At 36.3% G+C, this 10,936-nt stretch overlaps 3 protein-coding genes across 3 annotated transcripts in view; 1 reads left to right on the top strand and 2 right to left on the bottom strand.

Annotated features, from left to right (window-relative positions):
- Positions 1-2,241, top strand: part of LOC104732991 (tryptophan synthase beta chain 2-like) — a 3,645-nt gene extending 1,404 nt beyond the window's left edge. The window contains exons 3-6 of the mRNA XM_010452596.2: positions 477-693; positions 793-1,330; positions 1,623-1,721; positions 1,845-2,241. Of these exons, the coding sequence (XP_010450898.1) occupies positions 477-693; positions 793-1,330; positions 1,623-1,721; positions 1,845-2,098 (1,108 nt within the window). The 3' untranslated portion in view covers positions 2,099-2,241. The remainder of the gene's footprint in view (positions 1-476; positions 694-792; positions 1,331-1,622; positions 1,722-1,844) is intronic.
- On the bottom strand, positions 2,339-6,115 carry LOC104732990 (jacalin-related lectin 16-like). The gene is made up of 7 exons (XM_010452595.2): positions 6,075-6,115; positions 5,328-5,545; positions 5,056-5,238; positions 3,940-4,196; positions 3,425-3,856; positions 2,878-3,339; positions 2,339-2,765 (listed from the first exon to the last, which is right to left on the bottom strand). Exons 3-7 carry the CDS (start codon positions 5,129-5,131, stop codon positions 2,493-2,495), a joined length of 1,500 nt encoding a protein of 499 aa, XP_010450897.1. The 5' UTR covers positions 5,132-5,238; positions 5,328-5,545; positions 6,075-6,115; the 3' UTR covers positions 2,339-2,492.
- LOC104734058 (jacalin-related lectin 44-like) overlaps positions 9,524-10,936 on the bottom strand; it is a 9,128-nt gene continuing 7,715 nt past the window's right edge. Inside the window, exons 6-7 of the mRNA XM_019233718.1 lie at positions 9,872-10,348; positions 9,524-9,772 (exon numbers count right to left, since the gene is read on the bottom strand). Coding sequence (XP_019089263.1) covers positions 9,524-9,772; positions 9,872-10,348 — 726 coding nt within the window. The remainder of the gene's footprint in view (positions 9,773-9,871; positions 10,349-10,936) is intronic.

Raw genomic sequence — 10,936 nt, 5'->3', positions numbered from 1 at the left:
TTTTCTTTTCCTTATGTGATAGATGAATAAATTGGAATAGTATTTTAATTTACGTTTGTATTTAGTGCATGTTTTTTTTTTCCCAGTGAACCCACAACTATCAGCATTTACACAATTTTCTTTTGTTAATTGTAAATGGAAACGCATACGCAAAAATTATTTTGTTTGCGTTTGCACGTTGAAAATATGTCTTACAAAAAAACAAAAACTAAAAAATGTGATTACAAAAAAAAACATTGTTCTTATGTATACGCAAATTAATAATGCAAATGTAGAAATTAGGTGGGAGAAATAGCATTAAGGGTCTTAGGAATCACTGGGTTGTGTTGGAGACTTGGAGCCTTTGGTTTTTGGGAGAATTGAAAATATCTTGCGTAGTTCAATGGTTCTTCATAATCCAGAGTCCATATCTATTATTTTCGCTGAAGTATATTTGGTTACTCCATATGAATTTCGTTTTCTTGGTTTGGTTTTAGAGCAAAGAGATTGGAGAAGCTTCTTCAGACACCTGCAAGGATTTACTTTAAGTATGAAGGCGGTAGCCCAGCTGGTTCTCACAAACCCAACACAGCGGTTCCACAAGCTTATTACAATGCGAAAGAAGGCGTCAAGAACGTTGTGACAGAAACCGGTGCTGGCCAATGGGGCAGTTCTTTAGCATTTGCTTCTAGTCTCTTTGGCCTTGACTGCGAAGTAAGCATATAAGTATTAGATTCTTTCACTGACATCTTAATTTAATTTTTTTTTTTTTGAAAAGTGCTCTGTTTCTTTTATGCTATTCCAACGTAATAGGTATGGCAAGTAGCCAACTCGTACCATCAAAAGCCATATCGACGGTTGATGATGCAAACTTGGGGAGCAAAGGTTCATCCATCGCCATCAGATCTCACTGAAGCAGGTAGAAGAATCCTCCAGTCCGATCCATCAAGTCCTGGAAGTTTAGGCATTGCGATTTCAGAAGCTGTTGAAGTTGCTGCGAGAAACGAGGATACAAAATACTGTCTAGGGAGTGTACTGAACCATGTGTTGTTACACCAAACAATTATTGGAGAAGAATGCATTCAACAAATGGAGAATTTTGGCGAAACACCTGATGTGATTATAGGGTGTACTGGTGGAGGATCGAATTTTGCTGGTTTGAGTTTTCCTTTTATTCGGGAGAAACTCAAAGGCAAGATGAATCCTGTTATAAGAGCAGTTGAGCCCTCGGCTTGTCCTTCCCTGACCAAAGGGGTTTACGCTTATGATTACGGTGATACGGCTGGATTAACTCCTTTGATGAAGATGCACACTTTAGGACATGACTTCATTCCTGATCCTATCCACGCCGGTAATAAAATAAGCTTTAACCCCAACATTTTAGACACACTAAATGTGAAGAGTTCTCTGGCTTTTGGATACTTAATTTCTTGGTTTCCTCATTTCTTGATTTTTTTTTCTTTCTCATTTTGTTCTTCTTTGTCTATGCCAATGATAAGCAAGTTTAAAACCCAAGATAAGCACACTTCAAGGCTTCTCAGACTTCTTGCTTCTTGTTTCTTGATTCTTGATTTCTTGTGTTCTTGAATTCATGTTTTCCTTTCGGCTAATTTGTTCTCTTTTTATTATGGTTCGTTTGACAGGTGGATTACGGTACCATGGGATGGCACCCTTGATTTCACATGTTTATGAACAAGGTTTCATGGAAGCAATCTCAATTCCTCAAATCGAGTGTTTCCAAGGTGGTTCTTCGTCTAATCTCGACTCCTCATATCTCACCAACACCTCCGTTAGCTTTAGTTAACTTTAAATTTTGTATCTTCATTGGACTGTAATATCAACTTTCCGGTCTAATTTTCCTACAGGTGCAATTCAGTTTGCAAGAACAGAGGGTATCATACCGGCGCCCGAACCGACTCATGCCATTGCTGCAACCATAAGAGAAGCTCTCCGATGCAAGGAAACAGGAGAAGCAAAAGTGATACTAATGGCAATGTGTGGACATGGCCACTTCGACCTTACCTCTTATGACAAGTATTTACGAGGCGAATTGATAGACTTATCGTTCGGCGAAGAGAAGATACGAGAGTCTCTGTCCAAGGTTCCTCATGTTGTTTAGCTCCAATAGTACCGGTTTGATATTATAAACTTTGTTGTTAAAAAATAAAATTATAAACTTTGTTTTTTTTTCCTGGCTTTGATATATTAACTATATAAATGCTTTTTTTCTTTAATGAATAAAAAAGGTTACCCGGACAGAACACAGAGATAAACAAAAGTGTTACTTCCTACTCCAAAGTATGTGTAGGTTCAACAATGTTATTGTGAAAAATAAATTGGAGCGTAGTTGTATTTTTTGAAACCTTGTCTTCAAATGAGATTAAGAAAGACAGGATCAAACAACATAATACAAACCGATCGAGCTCAATTTAAGACAAAAGTATTCGAGTACAAGATAATTAAGGAGATTATTAAAGATATATGAAGTTTGGTGGAGAATGTTTAGATCGAGCTCAATTTGATGTAGATGCTTCGTCGGTAATGGGTAGGACATGGACCCCAATTTGTTGAAGCATGTTACCGGATATCCCATGGAATCCAACGATCTTGTAGCCTTTTTTATGGTGAACAAAGCTTGATATTTTACCGAACCCAAAAGCTGGAGAGGTTCGTTTGTTAGTCTTGAACCTAAGCATGAGTATAACATTAAGGTCATCACTTCCATGTACTATATCATAATTTCCCTCCACTGTTGTGATGTATTCACTTGGATAGTCCAGCTCAAACTGGAAAACAAGAAAAAAACAAAAAAAAAAATCCATCACGAACACAATTTCAAAAAGAGTACATTTAACGTAACAACATATAATAAATAAGGATCGAAACTATAGTAATCACCTCTTCAACTCCATGTAGTGTGTTGCTACCATGATCAGCTCCAATCACCACCGCGGTGTCCTTGTTATACATAAACTTGACGAATGCAATAGAAACCTCGCCTTTTCCTATATATATCTTTCTAACACCATCAAAATTACTCCCATCGTCCCATGAAGCACCTCCATCACCACCAGTACTGCCACCTAGTGCTTCTAGTTTCTCTCCAGCGGGAGGTGGAGGTGTCGGAGAAAAATATGCTCCAAGACTACTAATTAAACCATAAGATAATCCATAGAAGCCAACAAGAGCGCAACCATTGTTCTCGAGCACGAGTTTGGTATGACTTCCATTCGAGAGGGTTCCATATGTGGGAGAAATTCTCCCTTTGGATGTTTTGAATGTCAGCGATGTAATCCCTCCTCGATCTACAAAAGTCCCTCCCACAGATGTGATATACTCATTTGGAAAGTTGACGACAAACTGCAAAATTTAGACTATTATGAATTCAACACACACAAACACATATATTGTCAGATAATTACTAGACTTTGTGAGAATTATTTACCTCTTTTTCTTGATTAACTTTTCCATTATCTGTCCCGTGCTTACGTGTTACCAGTCTTCCGCCATTTTCGTAATCGAACGCAATAGAATTTACAAAATTGCTATCATGATAAACGTAAACCTTTCTTACGCCATTGTAAGCACCATCATCCCAATTAAAATTTGAACCATTTCCTTGTATTTCTAGTTTAGTAATAGGAAGTGTTTGGAAATATGCTCCGAGAGAATTTAAGTTCTTCCCGGCATATCCATGAAACCCAGTGATCTTCTTGCCAGGGGATGCAATTGAAAACCTTTTACCTATTTCAAATCCCATCATTTCAGAAGTATTAATGTTTGTCTTGAATTGAAGTCCTTGAATGATCCCTGACCCCTCATTATAGTAACCGTCAACTGAGACTAGATATTCATTCTCGAAATGGTTAATTTCAAACTGCCAAAAAAAGAAAAAAACAGTAAGGCAAATATTTAAATGAAATACTAGTGAGATCAAATTTTTAAAGGGACAGTACATACCAGCGGTAGTGGGATGCCTTTACCCGAGCGACCACGGATTGGCCCATGTTTTGTCTTTCCATTTATGACATACTCAAACTTAATGTATTGTATGCCTTCGACACCACTTCGTATCTCAATCTTTGTAACACCCTCATGGTCAGGGGATCCATCATCCCACTTTGTGCCTCCCTTTCCTCCTCTCGCCTCCATTCTAGTAGGTGCAATCCCAGTGAAATATGCTCCAAGTGATTCCAGTGATGGATAGTAGTTGGAAACTATGCAGCAGAAGATGAGGTCAATTAAGTTTGAAATATTGAAACAATAAAGTCAAAAGTGGCGGATGAGGAAAAATAAACACTTTGATAAATTAAAGACTGTCTAACTATATATTTAGTCATAAATACCGAATGCTTTTTAAACTTTAGAACCGAAAGAATTGGAACCAAATCGAAATATTTTGAGTACCTGAAAATAATCAAAATATAATTAACACGAAAGTACTCAAAATATCCTAAAATATCCGAATGAATCATAAACTTCAAAACTGAAAGAACCAGAACCTAATCAGTTTCCATTGATTTCTTATATGGATCCTAGAACAAAAAGACCAAAAGAACCGTACGCCGACACCAGTTTTATAGATTAACTAAAAGTAATAAATCTATCTATGTATATTATAGTGGAGAATTCATCTCTAGTGTTCCTATATTAGAAATTCATCTCTGCATTACCCCCACTTAATCTCACTACCCCTTTTTTAAGGAAAGGACGAAACTACCCCTCTAACAATTTTTAAAGAATAGTTTTACCATATATCTCCTAATTGCACCTTGCATAGTTGTACCATATATCCCCTAGTTGTACCAGTTGTACTGCGCATAGTGGGATTCGAACCCTGGGCGCGCGAGCGTGCGCATGGAACTCACAACCACTAAGCTACTGTGTTTTTCGTTGAACAATTACTTATTTAATTATATTTAACCTAAAACAATCTTCATTAAGGATAATATTGTCCTTTTATCATTGAGGGAGTTTTGAGAATTTGTTTTGATAGAAAGGGTGTTATGAGATTTTAGCTCATTATAGTGTCCTCATTAAATCCTACACAGGGTTGAATAGTGAGGTACGACTTACAAGATCCGTGAAATCCAATAATCTTCTTTCCATCGACTGCTAATGAAAACTTAGTTCCATAGATATATCCCATCATTTGAGATACCTTCAAATTAGTTTTGAACTGAAGAGCACGGATTGTACCACCGTCAAATAACCCTCAACAGATTGGAGATATTCATTTTTCCGATGGTTAATATTAAACTGTGAAATTTGGTGGAAAAAAAAATAAATCACAAAGCCAATATCGATCATCCACGTAAGTGATCTCTAAATAATAGTTCATTAATTACCGTCATGGTGAAATTTGGTGACAAGGGAGTCTTGTATAATCCATTTTCCGATTGTCCATCAGTGATATAGTCGACACAAAAATCTCTTACCCTGTCATCAGTAAATGAGACATATATAGTTGTAACATCATCATGCTCGGATCCGTCATCCCACGTTTTCTCTTGGACCTTAGACCCTACCGCTTCCAACCTTTGGATCATTTCGAACCTCTGTTGACCTTCATAAGTATTGTGTACTTTTAGTCAGTAATTTGCATGCTTATAAACGGTAATACCCTTTCAAGCCAGAGACCATAGTTTCTATATGTAGATACAGAGAGAGAGAGAGAGAGAGAGAGAGAGAGAGAGAGAGAGAGAGAGAGAGAGAGAGAGAGAGAGAGAGAGAGAGAGAGAGAGAGAGAGAGAGAGAGAGAGAGAGAGAGAGAGAGAGAGAGAGAGAGAGAGAGAGAGAGAGAGAGAGAGAGAGAGAGAGAGAGAGAGAGAGAGAGAGAGAGAGAGAGAGAGAGAGAGAGAGAGAGAGAGAGAGAGAGAGAGAGAGAGAGAGAGAGAGAGAGAGAGAGAGAGAGAGAGAGAGAGAGAGAGAGAGAGAGAGAGAGAGAGAGAGAGAGAGAGAGAGAGAGAGAGAGAGAGAGAGAGAGAGAGAGAGAGAGAGAGAGAGAGAGAGAGAGAGAGAGAGAGAGAGAGAGAGAGAGAGAGAGAGAGAGAGAGAGAGAGAGAGAGAGAGAAAGAGAGAAAGAGAGATTTTACCTCTTATGCTATAGTAGAGAGAGAGAGAGACAAGGATAGCTGATGAAAATTGAACAAGGTGGAGTTGATGATATATATATAGGCTGGGGATGAAGGTCACAATTTTATTTATTTTTAATTAATTTTGCTTTTTTTTTGTTGTCATCTAAAAATACCATATTGCAGTATTAAGTTTTTGGAAAGAACTCTTCTAGAGAAAGTCAATCGGGGACAGATTAACTTTTTGAGTTTTTACACATTTCACAAAAATTAATAAAACATTAAAATATATATATATATATATTCTTATTTAATAAGTGATTAATGAGTTGATTTAATTATAAATTAAAGGTAAAAATAGGAAATCTAATGTAAAATATGTATTGGAAATGTAAAATAATACATTAGAAATATAAAATGACATTTTTTATGAAACAAAAATAAAAATCTAAAATGACACTCTTTATGAAACAGAGAGAATATTCAAGTATATATCATCCAAAATGTAAATATTATCTTTTTTTTTTATAGTCTGAATTTATTATTGATTGTAAATTATGAGAACTATTAATCTAAACAGTTTTTAATTGTCATGTACTAAAAAAAAAAACGCGTTTTCTCTCAGACACAAGTATCGAGGAGATCTCACCACCGCTATCCTCCGACGCCGGCGAAGGAGTTCTTTGCCGGCGTCGGGACACAACCCTCTTTCGTCTCCTTTTGTCTCGCAATCTTTCTTTTCTACTTTTCTTAGTTTTTGTTAAGCTTTTAATCCCCTTAAATCCCTTTAGATCCCTTTCCAATCACATGGTTTCAACAGCCGGTCTTAACGCCAAGGTGGTGAACAGAAGGTCGAGTCCTCATGGCTCTTACCCACTATCCATCTCCTTCCCGGAGAAGCTTCCCGAAGAACTAGCAAATGGCAAACCTATGTTTTCGTTCCACCAAAAAGAGATCTCACACCAGGTACCGGTGATGGCAGGAGCAGATCTGCTTAGACCATCAATTTCTGGCCTGATGGAATCGTCGACGGCACACGACGGTCATCTCATTTTGGCGTCGAATTCTAGAACCGGAGATCTAAAGCTCTTTATGTTCTCTTCTGAAGTCCCAAGTCCTGATCTGAAACCACAACCAGCACCCTTTCCCCCATCGAAGACGTTCAAACTGCTGAACCAGGTCTCGATTCAGTCCGGCCGCCGCGTGAACACTCACCTGGTCCCGATTAGAAAACTAGGGTTCCCATTGATGGGCTTCCCTACTCTCGGCCCATTAAGTTTCTCGAGTCCAGCACCAAAAGATGATCCACAAGTTCTACCGCTGCGTGTATCCAGGTTCGATCAGAACGCCAATCTCTCCCACTCTAGTCAATCTCTGTGTAGCTTTATAGAACCATTTGTTCGAAGACTGCATTTGGAAAGTAGACTGCCATTGTTGCTAGTTTGGTTAGAGAATTTCTTCGACAACCTGTTAGTAGAATCATCTAGGACTCTTGATTTTGAAGTTAGCAATTTGAGTGAACTCGGCATTATGACCCAGTCCATACGGAACTGTGGTTACCGATGTGTCTTCATGCTCTCTTCATCAACCCGACTGATTTATAAGCTAGTAAAACTGCCTCTCATCAACTTTGTGAAGCCCCTACCAAAAAACCTGAAGATTAGTGGCATTATGACCCCAATTCTTTGTAGTTGGGGTTACCACAACATCTTCAAGTTTTTCACCCTTGAGACCAAGACCACAATCAACCCTTTATCTATCCTCAACCAGAGCATTCTTAACCCTGCTCAAACCCATGGCAAAGCTCTCCTTCGGGTAGCCTTCCTTATTCAAGTGAGGTTCTCAGCTTTAGCCTTCTCAACGCCGCTTAGTCTTCAATCTAAGACAGAGGCCATCTTTTCATCCATTGAAGTACTCATGGAAGAAGCATCGTTATTTCTTGATCTCACAGGTTCCAAAACCCTTGCAAGGAGTTGGTTCATAGCTCTCAAGTCTACAGTTTCGATGACCCTTATCTATCTTTATCTCTTTGTTGTATTGGCTTTGGGGATTGCCTTACTTCATTGTTCTTTAAACCTTGAACTCTTTATTGTATGGTGTGTTCTATTTTAATGGAATGAATCATATGTTTATCAAAAAAAAANACGTGATAGTACTGTCGAAAGACACACTTATACATATATAGGAGATGATATGCTCAAATTTACCCCTAGAGCTACTCTCTCACATTAAGAGATCAATGCAGTATTTAGGGGTCGAATTCCACAAGGAGTCAAGACTACACAATAAATTATAGAGTTTTTTTATTATGCTAAACAAATTAATTTGAATTGAAATAACAATGCAAAATATTAAATAAAGCTGTGAAAATTCAATGGATCAAAAAGCTAGGTCTAGGAAATTTCTCAGGAAATTAAAAATTATTAAATCAATAAATAAATTAGGATTCAAGCAATTAAAAACAGATTTAAAACTCTAAATACTTCTGTAAAATAAATCAGTTCTCACTGCAAATATTATCTAAATTAAAAATCAGAAAATCCAAATCTCTTTGTAAAATTATAGGTTAAAAATCAGCTTTAAAAATAGGTTTAGATTGTTCACAAAATCACTAAATCAAATCTCTTTGCAAGAAGTAATTTTGTTCATCAAAAGGTTTTATCAGGAAAATAAATTATATTCTCATATCAATCAATAATCCTAAGATCTAAATCCAGATGACTAATCAAAGATCTAGCATTAAGAACAACCTATGATGAAGATCTAAAAAGATATTGAATCCTAAATAAACAGATATCTGTGAAAAACCCTGAACCTAACAAGCAAACTACTCAGATATATTCAATGAAGAACAAAACATAATTCTGAATAGTAAACAATAGAGATTAAAAGAGTAAAATAGAGTTCAAGAATTCTTCTCTACAAAGCAGACCTCTCTCTCTCCAAAGCTCTGAAAATCTAACAGGGTTACAGAAAAATAATAATTGCTAGAAAACAACTTAATGGTTTGTAAAACCTAAAAATACTATTTATATGTCCTAAAACACGTCAGGGACTTGTGTTGCAAATATGGAAAACTTTGGGGCAGATTTGTAAAACTTCCAAATTGGCTTCTCTCATTGGCTAAACATGGTGTCGATTGATGCTAATGCAGTGTCGATCGACACTCCATCTCTGTTCTGACTCCAAGTTCGTTTTTCTGAATTAATGCTCCAAAATGATCCAAATTGCTCAATTTTGCTTCTTTCATGCCAAAATCCTAGAAAACCTGTAAAGACTCAAAAACATCCTAGAAAACACATCAAAAGACTCATTATATCATGGTTAAAAACCACAAAAACCATGATATATCAGGAGATGCAATAAGTAACAGAGTTGAAGATACGATGTCATTAAAACATGACTTATTACATACGTCACACAATATGAGAAACCCAACACATAGTAGAGTAAAAAAAAGTAAGACAACATTAAAAAACAAATTTAAAACCGTTTGGTAGAACATGGATCCCAAGTTGATGAAGCATGTTTCTGGATTTTCCATGGAACCCAACGATCTGGTGATTATCCTTGTGAAGCACGAAGGTTGGTGTTGTACCAAATGCAAAGTATGGAGAGTCTTGTTTGTCGGTCTTGAACCTAAGCATGGTTATACCTCCTGATTTATCATCATAAGTACCCTCCACTGATTTGATTTTTTCAAACGGATCCAACTCGAACTGCAAAACAAGAAAAATCAAAATACATCAAGAATGATAATAAAGTTAACCAAGTACTATATATCTAGATCTTTAAATTTGGAAAATTTAATTAATGACCTCTTCGACACGAGTTATCATGGTTTTATTTCCATGATCATCTCCAATGACCAAATTAGCGCTTTTGAAGTACATAAACTTGACAAAGCCTATAACTTTTTCGCTTAGTCCAATGTAAATCTTGTTAACACTGTTGAAAGTACCACCATCGTCCCAAGAAGCTCCTCTATTACCACCTTGTGCTTCTAGTTTCACTGCATCAGGAGTAGGAGGGAACGGGCGGTAATATGCTCCTAGAGCATTAAGAGTACTCAAACCAACATTATCATATCCATGGAACCCAACAAGAGCGCTATCATTCTTCCCCAGCACAAATTTTCTACCATCAGATACTGTTCCAAATGTTGGAGAGGTTCTGTTTTTTGATGTTTTGAAAATCAATGAAGAAATCCACGTCATCTTAAGAGTCGTACTTTTCAGATTTATTAAGGTCCCCTCCACAGACGTAATAAATTCATTTGGATAGTCAAGCACAAACTGCAACCAGAAAAAGCTTTGTATAAGCGCCTCAAGAACCGATCTATATATATATATATATATACTAGAAGTCATTCCGTGCTACGCACGGATTTAGCTTACATTGTTTTTGAATTTTAGTAATTTGGATATTATAGTTCTTTTATTCGTTTACTCAGTAATTGTTATTTTAATGAATTTTAAAATATACTGATCATTTCAATATTTCTTGGGTTTTTTTGTTTAGTGTTACTTAAATTTTCCTTTTTTATGTAGTATTAGAGTATTTCAACATGTAGAGAAATTTTTGATTACATAGTAGTGTGTTTATGGTTTTTTCTCCCTTTAGACTTTCAAGACATATTAAGCATTCTCCATCTTTTTATTTTCTTTCTTGCGTTTGCACAAATTATATTACCACTGACATCTACAAAAACATGAAAATTTTGGAAAATAACTTACATGAATACAATCTAAATATGAAATTTAGGTAAACAACAATGAACTTAATAAATATATTTTACCAGCTAATTTTTGGTGAGGTAAAAAATGCAATCACATCCCTCAATATAATTTATTCTTTATACATTCTAATACAAATTAAAATTT

This window comes from Camelina sativa, chromosome 12, assembly GCF_000633955.1.
Source record: "Camelina sativa cultivar DH55 chromosome 12, Cs, whole genome shotgun sequence".
NCBI lineage: Eukaryota > Viridiplantae > Streptophyta > Magnoliopsida > Brassicales > Brassicaceae > Camelina > Camelina sativa.
Note: the sequence above shows the minus strand (reverse complement) of the source record. Positions and strands in the feature narration are given on the sequence as shown.

Excerpts from the sequence above, each read along its gene's own strand:
- LOC104732990 (XM_010452595.2), bottom strand. The coding sequence starts at position 5,131 with ATGATGGGATATATCTATGGAACTAAGTTTTCATTAGCAGTCGATGGA. Across the intron at positions 3,857-3,939 it reads AAGGCATCCCACTACCGCTG|TTTGAAATTAACCATTTCGA; the intron begins GTATGTACTGTC and ends TTTTTTTGGCAG. Across the intron at positions 2,766-2,877 it reads CACTACATGGAGTTGAAGAG|TTTGAGCTGGACTATCCAAG; the intron begins GTGATTACTATA and ends CTTGTTTTCCAG.